General features: G+C 42.0%; 2 protein-coding genes across 2 annotated transcripts; one reads left to right on the top strand and one right to left on the bottom strand.

The window, feature by feature from the left end:
* Positions 1-211: 211 nt before the first annotated feature.
* Positions 212-6,371, bottom strand: LOC121563113 (caspase-14-like). Its single transcript, XM_041875144.2, has 5 exons — positions 6,351-6,371; positions 5,680-5,838; positions 1,482-1,707; positions 1,144-1,263; positions 212-249 (listed from the first exon to the last, which is right to left on the bottom strand). Exons 1-5 carry the CDS (start codon positions 6,369-6,371, stop codon positions 212-214), a joined length of 564 nt encoding a protein of 187 aa, XP_041731078.2.
* A 536-nt stretch (positions 6,372-6,907) lies between these two features.
* LOC121563117 (caspase-14-like) lies at positions 6,908-9,714 on the top strand. Its single transcript, XM_041875148.1, has 5 exons — positions 6,908-7,137; positions 7,965-8,181; positions 8,279-8,392; positions 8,511-8,620; positions 8,703-9,714. The coding sequence occupies exons 1-5, from the start codon at positions 6,988-6,990 to the stop codon at positions 8,874-8,876; spliced, it is 765 nt and encodes a 254-aa protein (XP_041731082.1). The 5' UTR covers positions 6,908-6,987; the 3' UTR covers positions 8,877-9,714.
* The last annotated feature ends 7,291 nt before the right edge of the window (positions 9,715-17,005 follow it).

Here is a 17,005-nt window from a genome sequence, read left to right as displayed (position 1 = left end):
AAAATCCATTTTAATTCCAGGTTGTAAGGCAACAAAATAGAAAAAATGCCAAGGGGGGTGAATACTTTCGCAAGCCACTGTACTTTCCAACTTTTCACCTTTCTGCCTTTACCTTTCTGCATTAGTAGTCTCAGTGTCAGTAGAAGATTTACATCCCAGGTAAAAGAGCCTCTTGAGGGTGGACTCGATTGTCATCACCACCATTGTTCTACTACTTGGAGCGTTTCTCTTCACCATCTCTGCGTTGGCCTGTGGATGCAGAAAACAATTATGATCACAATGTACAGTAAATGCCATATAAACAACATTAACCATCCCAAATGGCAGCACTCAAAATGGAAACTAATCGAAAAGCCACTCTGGCAATCGTTCGTAATTTTGTAAATAATTTGTTAAAAGTTCACTATAGTGTTTGCGTCATACTGGTCACCTACTTGTCTTCTACTTTAAAACATGCTGTATTTAAAACTTCAATTAGACATCAACACCAACATTAGTTAATGTTGTTGCCAGTGCCACTTTTGTTTTACTATGTAACACATGAAGGGGTGCCATTAATGTGTTATTCATAGAAAGACTGTACCTTCACAAATAGGTCATAGACATGTTCTTCCTCTGTGGGTGAATTGAACACCTCACCTATGTTGACAATCATATGTGACCCCACGCTACTCATCAAGGACATATAATCTGTAACAAGAACATAATTTGTCATTCATGTTTTCTTTTAATGAACACCTAGATTTATTTGAAGGTATGATACATTAATCATACATTTGAGATGCTGTTCCAAGTGTATCTATTATCTTTGGTTATGCAATAGTTTACTAATTAGTTATTCGCTTGACTGAAAATAACGACTATTGTTTAACCATTGATTCTGTATTCAGTGGCATTACACAGTTTTGCAAGGCCACGCAAGTTCAGATTATTATTTGTTAATAAAAAAATTTAAATAGGAAAACAGCTAACTTCTCGCAATTCTCTGCATGGGGCAGATAGAAAATGTTGCTGTTTTAAAGCTACTTTAATGTAATTCCAAACATTTTTTAAAAACTTGCAGGTGCTGCAGGGGAGTGTCCTACATCACTGTGTATTAAATGTTTAAAAAAAATAAAAAAATCAAGTAATTAATGCAATTACCGGTCATAGCTGAATATGCAACCAGCATATCATCAATACATGGTGCTACTCGACTGGACCTGTATGTTTGTGTGTCCTTGTCAGCAGCAGTGTCAACAGGCACTCCAGAATCATCCCGCTCTCAGATTTAAATATGTTAAGACAATTATTGTACATCATTAAATAATCATTGGCATAATTTCATTTCACAATAGTTAGTGGAGGATGTTTTAAGAAAACATTATCCCCTCCTCATTCCGGGAATCTTCAAAACAGGATTTATAAAAAACTTGAGAGTTTTGGGAAAGTTACCAGAATTTTGTAACCCTATAGTACTGTACATGGAAGTGGTAACTTACTCCCTCTACAGGCATTTATGATGAAGACCTTGGGCTTCCCCTTCATCTTGGGGCACAGCTCATCTCCAAATGGCTGAATTATATCTTTCACTGACAGGCTTTTGTTATCTACACCTGTGATGACATCACGGGTTCCGTGGGAGGTGGTCACTACAAAAACACAGCTGATGTCTTCTGTGCTTCTGTTGATGGCGTCTCTGAAGTCAGAGACTGCCTTCTTCATTTCCTGAATGGGGTAGTCCATCACAAAGTAATACCCTCCTCAATAAGTAATGTATAATCATCACATACTGTACATACAGACAGACAGACAGACAGACAGACAGACAGACAGACAGACAGACAGACAGACAGACAGACAGACAGACAGACAGACAGACATATATACATACAGACATATATACATACATACATACATACATACATACATACATACATACATACATACAGACATACAGTTGAAGTCGGAAGTTTACATACACTGAGGTTGGAGTCATTAAAACTCGGTTTTCAACCACTCCACAAAATGCTTGTTAACAAACTATAGTTTTGCCAAGTCGGTTAGGACATCTACTTTGTGCATGACACAATTAATTTTTCCAACAATTGTTTACAGACAGATTATTTCACTTATAATTCACTGTGCCTTTAAACAGCTTGGAAAATTCCAGAAAATTATGTCATGGCTTTAGAAGCTTCTGATAGGCTAATTGACATCATTTGAGTCAATTGGAGGTGTACCTGTGGATGTATTTCAAGGCCTACCTTCAAACTCAGTGCCTCTTTGCTTGACATCATGGGAAAATCAAAAGAAATCAGCCAATAATTTTTTTTAGCTCTCCACAAGTCTGGTTCAGCCTTGGGAGCAATTTCCAAACGCCTGAAGGTACCACATTCATCTGTAAAAACAATAGTACGCAAGTATAAACACCATGGGACCACGCAGCCGTCATACCGCTCAGGAAGGAGACACGTTCTGTCTCCTAGAGATGAACGTACCTTGGTGCGAAAAGTGCAAATCAATCCCAGAACAACAGCAAAGGACCTTGTGAAGGTCTCCACCCTCTCCGAGTTGGGCATCTCTGGCGCTGCTCACTCTTGGATTGCGTCCTACCTGACAGGTCGCTCCTACCAGGTGACGTGGCGAGAATCTGTCTCCGCACCACGTGCTCTCACCACTGGTGTCCCCCAGGGCTCAGTTCTAGGCCCTCTCCTATTCTCTCTATACACCAAGTCACTTGGCTCTGTCATATCCTCACATGGTCTCTCCTATCATTGCTACGCAGACGACACACTATTAATTTTCTCCTTTCCCCCTTCTGATAACCAGGTCGCGAATCGCATCTCTGCATGTCTGGCAGACATATCAGTGTGGATGTCGGATCACCACCTCAAGCTGAACCTCGGCAAGACGGAGCTGCTCTTCCTCCCGGGGAAGAACTGCCCGCTCCATGATCTCGCCATCACGGTTGACAACTCCATTGTGTCTTCCTCCCAGAGTGCAAAGAACCTTGGCGTGACCCTGGACAACACCCTGTCGTTCTCCGCTAACATCAAAGCGGTAACCCGATCCTGCAGGTTCATGCTCTACAACATTCGCAGAGTACGACCCTACCTTACACAGAAAGCGGCACAGGTCCTAATCCAGGCACTTGTCATCTCCCATCTGGATTACTGCAACTCGCTGTTGGCTGGGCTCCCGGCCTGTGCCATTAAACCCCTACAACTTATCCAGAATGCTGCAGCCCGTCTGGTGTTCAACCTTCACAAGTTCTCTCATGTCACCCCACTCCTCCGCACACTCCACTGGCTTCCAGTTGGCTCACATCTACTACAAGACCATGGTGCTTGCCTACGGAGCTGTGAGGGGAACGGCACCTCCTTACCTTCAGGCTCTGATCAGACCCTACACCCAAACGAGGGCACTACGTTCATCCACCTCTGGCCTGCTAGCCCCCCTACCTCTACGGAAACACAGTTCCCGCTCAGCCAAGTCAAAGCTATTCGCTGCTCTGGCACCCCAATGGTGGAACAAGCTCCCCCACGACGCCAGGACAACGGAGTCACTGACCAACTTCCGGAGACACTTGAAACCCTACCTCTTGAAGAAATACCTGGAATTTTATAAAAGTAATCATTCTACCCCCCCTCCCCCACCCCCCCATAAAAAATACATTTAAAAAAAGTGGATGTCCCACTGGCAATCATAAGTTGAATGCACCAATTTGTAAGTCGCTCTGGATAAGAGCATCTGCTAAATGATGTAAATGGAAATGAAGATGCTGGAGGAAACAGATACAAAAGTATCTATATCCACAGTAAAACGAGTCCTATATCGACATAACCTGAAAGGCCGCTCAGCAAGGAAGAAGCCACTGCTCCAAAACCACCATAAAAAAGCCAGACTACGGTTTGCAACTGCACATGGGGACAAAGATCGTACTTTTTGGTTAACTGTCCTCTGGTCTGATGAAACAAAAATAGAACTGTTTGGCCATAATGACCATCGTCATGTTTGGAGGAAAAACAGGGATGCTTGCAAGCCGAAGAACACCATCCCAACCGTGAAGAACGGGGGTGGCAGCATCATGCTGTGGGGGTGCTTTGCTGCAGGAGGGACTGGTGCACTTCACAAAATAGATGGGATCATGAGGAAGGAAAATGATGTGGATATATTGAAGCAACATCTCAAGACATCAGTCAGGAAGCTAAAGCTTGGTCGCAAATGGGTCTTCCAAGTGGACAATGACCCCAAGCATACTTCCAAAGTTGTGGCAAAATGGCTTAAGGACAACAAAGTCAAGGTATTGGAGTGGCCATCACAAAGCCCTGACCTCAATCTTATAGAAAATGTGTGGGCAGAACTGAAAAAGCGTGTGCGAGCAAGGAGGCCTACAAACCTGACTCAGTTACACCAGCTCTGTCAGGAGGAATGGGCCAAAATACACCCAGTTTATTGTGGGAAGCTTGTGGAAGGCTACCCAAAACGTTTGACCCAAGTGAAACAATTTAAAGGCAATGCTACCAAATACTAATTGAGTGTAAACTTCTGACCCACTGGGAATGTGATGAAGGAAATAAAAGCTGAAATTAATCATTCTCTCTACTATTATTCTGACATTTCACATTCTTAAAATAAAGTGGTGATCCTAACTGACCTAAGACAGGGAATTTTTACTAAGATTAAATGTCAGGAATTGTGAAAAACTGAGTTTAAATGTATTTGGCTAAGGTGTATGTAAACTTCCAACTTCAACTGTACATACAGACATATATACATACAGACATATACATACATACATACATACATACACCTTTCCAGTGGTGTAAAGTACTTCAGTAAAAATACTTTAAAGTACTACTTAAGTAGTTTTTTGGGGTACTTTACTGTACTATTTAGATTTTTGCCAACTTTTGCTTTTACTTTTTTATTTAACCAGGTAAGTGTACAACTGCCAAGATAAAGCAAAGCAGTGCGCTAAAAACAACAACAACACAGAGTTACATTCCTTCACTACATTCCTAAAGAAAATAATGTACTGAATGTGATGAAAATAATGTACTTTTTACTCTATACATTTTCCCTGACACCCAAAAGTACTCGTTACATTTTGACAGGAAAATGGTCCAATTCACGCACTTATCAAGAGAACATCCCTGGTCATCCCTACTGCCTCTGATCTGGCAGAATCACTAAACACAAATGCTTCAATTGTAAATTATGTCTGAGTGTTGGAGTGTGCCCCCTAGCTATCCGTTAAAAAAAAATTATAAAAAAGGTTTGCTTAATATAAGGAATTTGAAATGGTTTATACTTTTACATTTGAGCAATTATATTTACTTTTGATACTTAAGTATATTTAAAACCAAATACTTTTAGAAATACTTTTAGACTCAAGTAGAATTTTACTGGGTGACTTTCACTTTTACTTGAGTCATTTTCTATTAAGGTATCTTTACTTTTACTCAAGCATGACAATTGAGTACTTTTTCCACCACTGCACCTTTCATTGTCAATACATTTGTTTTCACTTTGTCACAATGGGCTGTTGTGTGTAGATGGGTGAGAAATTGTTGAATAGTTGTTTCTCTAAAGAATAGTTAGACTTGTTTTTTTTATACGCAATATGTTTTATATATTTATATATTGTAAATGAGTACTTAATACAGCTGGTAAACAAATAAACATGAAACATACCTTTGCAGTTTTGTCAATCTCAATTTCATACAGGAAACCATAATCCGTGAAAAGCTGCTTCATTATTTTGAGGTTACTATCAGCACCTATGTGATCCTTCTTGATACACAACATCAATGCTCTGCGTTGTCCCTTCAAGTTATATCTGTCAAACTCCTGCTGTGCATGCTGTGTAGAACCGACAAAGAGAATGTAATGGAGAAATGTGTTTGTTTTGGTTTTTTATTTAACCAGGAAGTACCAATGAGGTCAGAGAATAACTCTAATGGTAGAGACCTGGCCTTGAAGAGCAGCTCAATTAAAGAAAATGCACATTCAACAGTACAGAACATATACAGCAAAACACATAAATATCAACACCAATCAATACCCATAGTGATCATAAAACTGATGTGATATTGTAGTTGAACACCTCTATTGGGTGTTCAACTATTCCAGAACCAAAGGGCCAGAAAACTAAGAGCTGGTTTGCGGTTTTCTGTTCTGGCCCTTTGGTTCTGGAATAGTCTCCAGCGTTCCTTAAACGTGTAGCACTTTGTCCCAATAGAGGAATTCAAGGCTAAAGTTAGACTCGCTGCTGGAGGTGTTCATATTGGTACCATAATATACTGATGGGATTAGAAAATGTACAAACATGTGCAATTGTCTATTAATAAAATGAGTCAACTCACCTGGATTCGAGAGTTAGCCATTTGCCTTGCCACAATATTTTCAACTAATGGTCTGCTTTCAAATTCACACACACACTGTTGCAAAACCGTACATAGTGCAATGATAGTTAGGTACTTTCCACACACCTTGTTGAGCACCTCCTCCCAACCCCTCCTCTGTACTTTGTTTAACCAGAGTCATAGAAAAACACTCTTATCCAATGAGAACATCCTGCTGATTCCTTTTAGTTTCAATATGAGTGTGTTTTGCTACACTTTGCTCACAGCCAATATCAGAACCGAGCTATAATTTCTTCTTTACAAAACAACATTATTTTAAATTGTATTTTAATTTGATTTGAATAAACAGTATCCTTTAATGTCTCATCGGTGAACTACAAAGCTTTTCCTGAAGGTCAGTAGCATATGGCTGTACAGGTATTACCAGTAGGTTGTTACATAATCACTAAACGTTATCACACGCCCTTTAATGTGACTTTAGTATCGGCATCCAACCGGAGCTGACTTTGAAGAGAAAGGGGCAAGTTCATGCTAACGTAAACCTTCATGAGATTGTATAGCAAGGTTACGTCGGGTGTTGTTAAATCTTTGTCTTGAGGTCTCTAGAGTTGACGGTGTACACGAGGCAGACTGTAAGATGGATAGGTACGAGTTAAGTAAGAGCCGTAGAGCCTTGATTCTTTGTGACATGAAGAGACGTGGAGCCGAACACGATGTTCAACGGATGGAAGTGCTCTTCAAAAGGAATGGCTTTCGTCACACGGCGGTTAACGCCCTTAATCAAAAAGTAAGTTTCATTATAGCATAGTATCATTAGTATTCATGTTATTTACGCAGCGATAGGCTATAGAGCAATGGTGTATTATTAACAATATGCAGTGAGCTGTATTACATTTCAGTTGGTTATTTACACAATTGGCATATAATATTATTGGTCTACAGTCTACAGTAGAGGAAAGGGTGTGGGGATGGTAAGAAAAACCTTATGAAACAATCGTATTCACAAAAGATCATGGTTAAACAGACATTTATTGTTGTGAAATCAATTACAGTGAAACTGAAAGTAGTCCAGTTTATACCTGACATTGTTACTGTAACTTGGAACAACTGCGTTGCTATGCCATCGCAACAGTGCACCTAATATGCAAAATTGGCAGAGACGTTTACACAGATCAGACACGGACAGCGTAGCTCGGTTTCAAGGGTGTTTATTAATAAAGTCATCCAAATAAAAGATTAGGTCTCCCCCCATGAGACCCTCTCCAGGATACCGTCTCCAACTACACAGAATTGACCTTCCTTCCCCCATGTGCTGCCCTTCTGGCTGCTTTATGGGCCTTCCACAGCTGGTGAGCAATCCGCCCTTAATTACTCACCAGCTCCCAATCAGCCCCAGTTAGTCCTGTCCGGGGAGCCCGTCGAGACCTGGCACGTCCAGCAGATGGAGCCACCGCCTCGTGATGTATATTCCATCTGTTACCAGGCCTCGACAAGTCTCCCCTTGGTGGCTGACCTGCTGTACGCCACAGCTAGAAATGCAAGAATTCATGTTTAAAAAATAAATCCATGTGTTGACAAATCCTACTTCCATGCTGTATGTTGCGTTCATTTCAGGAGGTGATGACTGCATTCAGGACATTTAGAGACGAACTGCCATGCGATGTCAGTTGCCTCATGGTCGTGATCATGTGTCATGGTCGATTAGGACACATCTCTGTGTCTAATGGGGAGGAGATAGAGCTGGAGGAAATCTACCAGATGTTTAACAACCGCCTGTGTCCAGCCCTCTGCGAGAAACCAAAGCTCTTCGTTGTGCAAGCCTGTAGGGGAGGTACGTAAGCCTACGGCTGTATGAGTTTCTGTGTCACGTTTAATGACGATTGAATTTTTTTTTTTTTTTATGTAAATGAACTGCTTTTTATTTTCAGTGAAGGAGCATCCCAAACACCCTTACATGGATGGAAGTAAACAATCTGGTCCTTCGACGTCAAAGTTGCTTCCCACAGAGTCTGACATCATGGTTGTGTATGCCGTGTGTCCAGGTATAAATTCCTTTCCTTATAGCATGGTAGTTGATTCTTTATATTGGACTAACCTAATTCTCTCTTGGTTCAAGTTTGGCCTCTCTTTTCCTCAATTTCATATTTTTTTCTATTGTAGAAAAACTGGCGATTAGACACCAGGACTATGGATGCCCACTGTTTGTGGAGATGGAGAAGGTGTTTGTGGACTTTTCGACTTCCCGCCACATGTACGAGCTCTTTACTAAGGTTAGTATATATCTGCAAAACATTCCCTTGAGTTGTGCCTGTGTACAGCGTATTATAATGTTCTTCCTGCGATTTGTTTCAGGTCAACGGAAGTCTGGACAGAAGAGTTGAAAAGCAAGGATTCACATTTGATAGGGAGGCACCACGTAGAGAAGCCAAAAAAGACCAACTGACACGCCTTGATCCAGCAATTGTGAGTGACATAGGACGCTCTCTTCATATCGTGAGCTCTCTGACCAAAAAGTGGTACCTTTGAAAGAGAGTGAAAGCTCCAGTGAGGAAAACATGAGAATAATAGATGGAGAGAGAGATCACAGGAGAGATAAATATGAGGACTATGAGTACAGTGACAAATAGAAATGCTGAATGTCTCGGGTCAATAAAGTGCATTGACCCATTTGATTTGACCAGTGGCAGGATTGTGAAATATATTTACAAAGTGTCAAAGTTCAGGAAGGTCCCGCCCTGTTTCGTTCAATTTGCTTCTGTTTAGTTCCTAGGGAAAACAACAAGCTTGGTAACATTTATGGTTTTTCAATCAATATCTTATGACAATTTCTCTCAAATTCCTATGTTCTGTATAATATACTCTTGTCAGATCAGGACACTTTCATAATTAGTAGTTTTTTCTTTACTAAATTAATTAGATACTGAATTAGATAAACTCTCAGAAATGCATTTTTTTGTTTGTGCAGTCTTAATTTATCATTCATCACTTTTATTCATAATTTGTATGTCATTTTTCACTTAATCAAGTAATCTTTAATGTGATCTCACTACAGGATTGTAGTAGAGTATATATTGTTTTCATATCTTAAGGGGTCATTTGACAGTGAATTTATTTTATATTCTTAACCAGAAAGTTGATTGTTTTGCAATAAAATATTTTAGTTAGAGAGTTTTATTTTTCAGTAGATTTGTTATGTGTTCTATATTTATTTGTAGCATATTCTATATCTGGTCCAAGTCCACTGACAAAGAAATTGCAAGAAAAGTAACACCTACCTGTTATCTTCTGTAATCAGAGCAATTCTTGAATCCTCCAGGAAGTTCCAAGGTTGTTGTTGTTTTTATATACAGTACCAGTCCAAAGTTTAGACACACCTACTCATTCAAGGTTTTTTTCTTTGTTTTTACTATTTTCTACATTGTAGAATAATAGTGAAGACATCAAAACTATGAAATAACACATATGGAATCATGTGGGTAACCAAAAAAGTGTTAAACAAATTACAATTATATTTTATATTTGAGATTCTTCAAAGTAGCCACCCTTTGCCTTGATGACAGCTTTGCACACTCTTGGCATTCTCTCAACCAGCTTCATGAGGAATTATTTTTCAGTCTTGAAGGAGCACTTGTTGGCTGCTTTTCCTTCACTCTGCGGTCCAACTCATCCCAAACCATCTCAATTGGGTTGAGGTCGGGTGATTGAGGAGGCCAGGTCATCTGATGCAGGACTCCATCACTCTCCTTCTTGGTCAAATAGCCATTACACAGCCTGGAGGTATGTTTTGGGCCATTATTCTGTTGAAAAACAAATGATAGTCTCACTAAGCGCAAATCAGATGGGATGGCGTATAGCTGCAGAAGTGTGCCTTGAATTCTAAATAAATCACTGACAATGTCACCAGCAAAGCACCCCCCCACCATCACACCTCCTCCTCCATGCTTCATGATGGAAACCACACATGGGGAGATCATCCGTTCACCTACTCTGTGTCTCACAAATACACGGCGGTTGGAACCCAAAATCTCAAATTTGGACTCATCAGACCAAAGGACAGATTTCCACCAGTCTAATGTCCATTTCTCGTGTTTCTTGGCCCAAGCAAGTCTCTTCTTATTATTGGTGTCCTTTAGTAGTGGTTTCTTTGCAGAAAATCGACCATGAAGGCCTGATTCACGCAGTCTCCTCTGAACAGTTGATGTTGAGATGTGTCTGTTACTTGAACTCTGTGATGCATTTATTTGGGATGCAATCTGAGGCTGGCAACTCTAATGAACTTATCCTCTGCAGTAGAGGTAACTCTGGGTCTTCCATTCCTGTGGTGGTCCTCATGAGAGCCAGTTTCATCATAGCGCTTGATGGTTTTTGCGACTGCACTTGAAGAAACTTGAAAAGTTCTTGAAATTTTACGGATTGACTGACCATGTCTTAAAGTAATGATGGACTGTCGTTTCTCTTTGCTTATTGGAGCTGTTCTTGCCATAATATGGACTTGGTCTTTTACCAAATAGGGCTATCTTCTGTATACCCCCCTACCTTGTCACAACACAACAGATTGGTCAAACGCATTAACGTCTTATGGATCTGACCCTTTTTTTCCAATTTTCGCCTAAAATGAATACCCAAATCTAACTGACTGTAGCTCAGGACCTGAAGCAAGGATATGCATATTCTTGATACTATTTGAAAGGGAATACTTTGAAGTTTGTGGAAATGTGAAATTAATGTAGAAGAACATAACACAATAGATCTGGTAAAAGATAAATATTTGTTTTTTTTGTATCATATTTGACATGGAAAATAAAGGCCATACATTCAGGTAATTTAGATGTTGTCCACAAGAGGGCAACAGTGTATGTGCAAAGTTTCAGACTGATACCTTCAAGAATAAGGGAACTACATAACATTTAGTATGAAGTCACCCAGGTGTCCCTCACAAATTAGCCCAAATGTACCCAAGTGGCCCCCCAAGTGGGCGAATTGGTGAATTGATACATTTTCAAGTACATAACTAGAGAACATTAACAAAAATGCTATGGTAATAAAAAATACTAGTTTACACACTCCCAGGAATATCATTCATGGTGGATCATTAGCTTCCCTTCACCTAGATGGCCGGGCTGGGTGGGTATAGGGAGAAAGCAGGGGTTGGAATGAACCAGTGGGGGATGGACACCTTTACTTTGGTGGTTCCCAATGTTCATCTGAGTCATTACGGAATATAAATTTTAAAAAATCATTAAGAATACTTTTACGGATGAGCCCTGCATCAATACATAACCAGCCCCCACTGGCTTTTATATATATATACCACTGGCTTGGTGCGAGGGGCAGGAACAGGCCGGGCCGGGCTGGCGACGCGCACCACTGGCTTGGTGCGAGGGGCAGGAACAGGCCGGGCCGGGCTGGCGACGCACACCACTGGCTTGGTGCGAGGGACAGGAACAGACAGGACCGGGCACAAAATCAAATACTAAGGAAGTCTCAAGGTTTTGCTCGCCTGAGGTAGAGTATCTTATGATAAGCTGTAGACCACACTATTTACCAAGAGAGTTTTCATCTATATTTTTCATAGCTGTCTATTTACCACCACAAACCAATGCTGGCATTAAGATTGCACTGAATGAGCTGTATAAGGCCATAAATCAACAGGAAAACACTCATCCAGATGCAGCGCTCCTAGTGGCCGGGGACTTTAATGCAGGGAAACTTAAATCCGTTCTACCTAATTTCTACCAGCATGTTAAATGTGCAACCAGAGGGAAAAAAACTCTAGACCACCTTTACTCCACACACAGAGACGCATACAAAGCTCTCCCTCGCCCTCCACTTGGCAAATCTGACAATAACTCTATCCTCCTGATTCCTGCTTATAAGCAAAAACTAAAGCAGGAAGCACCAGTGACTCGGTTAATAAAAAAGTGGTCAGATGACACAGATGCTAAGCTACAGGACTGTTTTACTAGCACAGACTGGAACATGTTCCGGGATTCTTCAGATAGCATTGAGGAGTACACCACATCAGTCACTGGCTTCATCAATAAGTGCATCGATGATGTCGTCCCCACAGTGACTGTACGTACATACCCCAACCAGAAGCCATGGATTACAGGAAACATCCGCACTGAGCTAAAGGGTAGAGCTGCCGCTTTCAAGGAGCGGGACTCTAACCCGGACGCTTATAAGAAATCACGCTATGCCCTCCGACGAACCATCAAACACGCAAAGAGTCAATACAGGACTAAGATTGAGTCGTACTACACTGGCTCTGACGCTCGTCGGATGTGGCAGGGCTTGAAAACTAATACAGACTACAAAGGGAAGCACAGCCGCGAGCTGCCCAGTGACACAAGACTTCCAGACGAGCTAAACCACTCTATGCTCGCTTCGAGGCAAGCAACACTGAAGCATGCATGAGAGCACCAGCTGTTCCGGATGACTATGTGATCACGCTCTCCGTAGCCGATGTGAGTAAGACATTTAAGCAGGTCAACATTCACAAGGCCGCAGGGCCAGACGGATTACCAGGACGTGTACTCCGAGCATGTGCTGACCAACTGGCAAGTGTCTTCACTGACATTTTCAACATGTCCCTGACTGAGTCTGTAATACCAACATGTTTCAAGCAGACAACCATAGTCCCCGTGCCCAAGGATTCTAAGATAACCTTCCTAAATGACTACCGACCCGTAGCACTGACGTCTGTAGCCATGAAGTGCTTTGAAAGGCTGGTCATGGCTCACATCAACAGCATTATCCCAGAAACCCCTAGACCCACTCCAATTTGCATACCGCCCAAACAGATCCACAGATGATGCAATCTCTATTGCACTCCACACTGCCCTTTCCCACCTGGACAAGAGGAACACCTACGTGAGAATGCTATTCATTGACTACAGCTCAGCATTCAACACCATAGTGCCCTCAAAGCTCATCACTAAGCTAAGGATCCTGGGACTAAACACCTCCCTCTGCAACTGGATCCTGGACTTCCTGACGGGCCGCCCCCAAGTGGTAAGGGTAGGTAACAACACATCTGCCACACTGATCCTCAACACGGGAGCCCCTCAGGGGTGCGTGCTCAGTCCCCTCCTGTACTCCCTGTTCACCCATGACTGCATGGCCAGGCACGACTCCAACACCATCATTAAGTTTGCTGACGACACAACAGTGGTAGGCCTGATCACCGACAACGATGAGACAGCCTATAGGGAGGAGGTCAGAGACCTGGCCGTGTGGTGCCAGGACAACAACCTCTCCCTCAATGTGACCAAGACAAAGGAGATGATTGTGGACTACAGGAAAAAAAAGAGGACTGAGCACGCCCCCATTCTCATCGACGGGGCTGTAGTGGAACAGGTTGAGAGCTTCAAGTTCCTTGGTGTCCACATTTATCTCAAATCAATAATATGAATAATATGCAACCATTTAAACAACTGCATAAGCATGAGAAGATAAAAAGTATTTGACTTACCAGTCCAAATTATTATTATTTTTCTTCCAAAAACATGCATTAAGCGTTTGAGTCCACACTGGAATTACTGAGTCTTCATCAACTTCTATGTAACTTTCCCAATCGATTTCTGCAATAATCTCGTTCAAATCTCGTCAAAGCTGTCATCAAGGCAAAGGGTGACAGAATCTCAAATATAACCTATATTTTGATTTGTTTAACACTTTTTTGGTTATTACATGATTCCATATGTGTTATTTCATAGTTGTGATGTCTTCACTATTATTATACAATGTAGAAAATAGTAAAAATAAAGAAAAACTCTTGAATGAGTAGGTGTGTCCAAACTGTTGACTGGTACTGTGTGTTAACATGGGGCCATTTTTAGCACTTCTGGAATACTTGATTGTTTTTAATGCATTACTGGGAAGCCTATGTTATTTATATTGGAGCTACTAGGGCACACCGCCTCAGTTCTACCATATAACTCTGGTTCATAGGGACATGATTACTGCATACGGTAGCTGTAGGATCAGCAGAGGGATTCAGGGCAGTTGGGGGGACATACATTAAGTTACTTACATTGCATCTGCCAACACCCCTGGCAGTGGTCTAAGGCACTGCATCGCAGTGCTAGCTGTGCCACTAGATGTCCTGGTTCGAATCCAGGCTCTGTCGTAGCCGGCCGCGACCGGGAGACCCATGGGGCGGCGCACAATTGGCCCAGCGTCGTCCAGGGTAGGGGAGGGAATGGCCGGCAGGGATGTAGCTCAGTTGGTAGAGCATGGCGTTTGCAACGCCAGGGTTGTGGGTTTGATTCCCACGGGGGACCAGTATGAAAAAAAATACAAAAAATAATGTATGCACTCACTAACTGTAAGTCGCTCTGGATAAGAGCGTCTGCTAAATGACTAAAATGTAAATGTAAAAAATGGATAATGTACATTTGATAAAGCATTATGACAACTTAGTGACACAATGGAAGGGATTAACTGAGCTGGTCATTGTCATGGAAACCCGAATGCCGCAACTTGTTTTCTTACCCATTTGACTGTAATGTAAGTGTTTCATATTTACATCCAAATGACCACTACAGAGGATTTTGCACTTAAAATAAAAGGTAAATTAGATAATTTTTATTGGTCATGTTTTTTATCACCCCAAACACTTATGTATATAAAAGGAGTCTGCCACGCTATCTGTCTATTGATTGGCCCCAGCTGTGTTGATGACTTCAGACTCTATGAAGCAGGAAGTGTACTACAGGAGCTGCTGCTGTCCTCTAGTGGTGGGAGGTGAAGAGCGGAGGAAGGAGCTGCTGCTGTCCTCTAGTGGTGGGAGGTGTAGAGAGAAGGAAGGAGCTGCTGCTGTCCTCTAGTGGTGGGAGGTGCAGAGCGGAGGAAGGAGCTGCTGCTGTCCTCTAGTGGTGGGAGGTGCAGAGAGAAGGAAGGAGCTGCTGCTGTCCTCTAGTGGTGGGAGGTGCAGAGAGGAGGAAGGAGCTGCTGCTGTCCTCTAGTGGTGGGAGGTGCAGAGAGGAGGAAGGAGCTGCTGCTGTCCTCTAGTGGTGGGAGGTGCAGAGAGAAGGAAGGAGCTGCTGCTGTCCTCTAGTGGTTGGAGGTGTAGAGAGGAGGAAAGAGCTGCTGCTGTCCTCTAGTGGTGGGAGGTGCAGAGAGGAGGAAGGAGCTGCTGCTGTCCTCTAGTGGTGGGAGGTCTGCAGTGCAGGGTGGTTGTGCCAATACAACCTAATGCTAAATCTACAGAACACACTTGAATGCTTTGCTCTTCCTATTCAACTGGTGATAGCTCATCACTGTTTCTTAAAGAAACGTCACCCTTACAGAACTATATGGAGAAAATATGTACCATTTCTTGGAGTAGGTCTTATTTTAAGATGACGTTGAATTTGCTTTTGCTGAAGTACCAAAGTCTTGGGCACAAAGGAAGACAAAATGGAAAAATCACGTGAAAGCATGAAGTCATTTTTATTTCCTCTATAGTGTCCCCCTCAATCAACATGTCTTTAGACGTATTTCAGCAAACTACCCATTGATAAACAAGCGCAGACCAGTTTGGTAGAAAAACAGCAGATTAAAATATAATCAACCTATAACAATTACATGTTTCACCCCCCCAAAAAAGGCTATTAAATGGTTGCAACTTTACAGTTTAAGTCAGTGGTCGCCAACTAGGTCGATCTCCAAGGCAACACAGAACATTTCTGTAAAAAAACAAACAAACTATAAAGCAAAGACAGTACAGTATGAAGACAGGCTAAAACTGCTTCTCCAATAGAAATCTCCGATCACACTTGTAGGCGATGTCATGGCGACGTTGGCTAGCTAAGCTCATGCGCAGAAACACGGCATCGGGTCTAACCGTCGTCTGGCGCCAAACTGCGCATGTGCAGGGCCGTCAATTCAAAAGGCACTCCTTTGATATTAAGTTGTTTTTGACAAAAAATAAAAACGTTTCAGTTTGTCACTTTCACAAGGTTCTAGTAATAACATGTTCAACTACTTAAGACATTGGCTCAAATCTAGGTTGTGCCTTTAGATTAGGAGAACATGTAGAACTAGGGAAGACTAGGTTGTGCCTTTAGATTAGGAGAACATGTAGAACTAAGGAAGACTAGGTTGTGCCTTTAGATTAGGAGAACACGTAGAACTAAGGAAGACTAGGTTGTGCCTTTAGATTAGGAGAACATGTAGAACTAAGGAAGACTAGGTTGTGCCTTTAGATTAGGAGAACATGTAGAACTAAGGAAGACTAGGTTGTGCCTTTGGATTAGGAGAACACGTAGAACTAAGGAAGTCTAGGTTGTGCCTTTAGATTAGGAGAACACATAGAACTAAGGAAGACTAGGTTGTGCCTTTAGATTAGGAGAACATGTAGAACTAAGGAAGACTAGGTTGTGCCTTTAGATTAGGAGAACACGTAGAACTAAGGAAGACTTGTCACTTCTCTCATTGACTTCTCATACCCCAAACCCCGGCCTGGTCTGATTGGCCTGTTTCACAAGCGTTCACCGAAGCCTCGCGATGTTGCGCCTCTGGGTTTAGAAACTCTGTGGATATATTATTATTTTTGTTTCACGCTGTTGGCGGTAGGTGCACTTGATTCAGCAGCCCTAGTGCCGGGAAGGCAACGTGTTCCCATTTTGAACCATTTCATTTCATGTGTCTGAAGGTGGAACTCTGTCTAC

This window comes from Coregonus clupeaformis, unplaced genomic scaffold, assembly GCF_020615455.1.
Source record: "Coregonus clupeaformis isolate EN_2021a unplaced genomic scaffold, ASM2061545v1 scaf0616, whole genome shotgun sequence".
Taxonomy (NCBI): domain Eukaryota; kingdom Metazoa; phylum Chordata; class Actinopteri; order Salmoniformes; family Salmonidae; genus Coregonus; species Coregonus clupeaformis.
This window is presented reverse-complemented; position numbering and strand designations above follow the sequence as displayed.

What these genes read in the sequence shown, in the direction of transcription:
- LOC121563113 (XM_041875144.2), bottom strand. Translation starts at nt 6,371, where the DNA reads ATGGCTAACTCTCGAATCCAG. An exon ending in CATAAATGCCTGTAGAGGGA is followed by an intron (nt 1,264 to 1,481) that starts GTAAGTTACCAC and finishes TTTAAATCTGAG; the next exon opens with AGCGGGATGATTCTGGAGTG. An exon ending in TGCATATTCAGCTATGACCG is followed by an intron (nt 250 to 1,143) that starts GTAATTGCATTA and finishes CTGCATCCACAG; the next exon opens with GCCAACGCAGAGATGGTGAA.
- LOC121563117 (XM_041875148.1), top strand. Translation starts at nt 6,988, where the DNA reads ATGGATAGGTACGAGTTAAGTAAGAGCCGTAGAGCCTTGATTCTTTGT. An exon ending in TGTGTATGCCGTGTGTCCAG is followed by an intron (nt 8,393 to 8,510) that starts GTATAAATTCCT and finishes TTTCTATTGTAG; the next exon opens with AAAAACTGGCGATTAGACAC. An exon ending in TGTACGAGCTCTTTACTAAG is followed by an intron (nt 8,621 to 8,702) that starts GTTAGTATATAT and finishes GATTTGTTTCAG; the next exon opens with GTCAACGGAAGTCTGGACAG.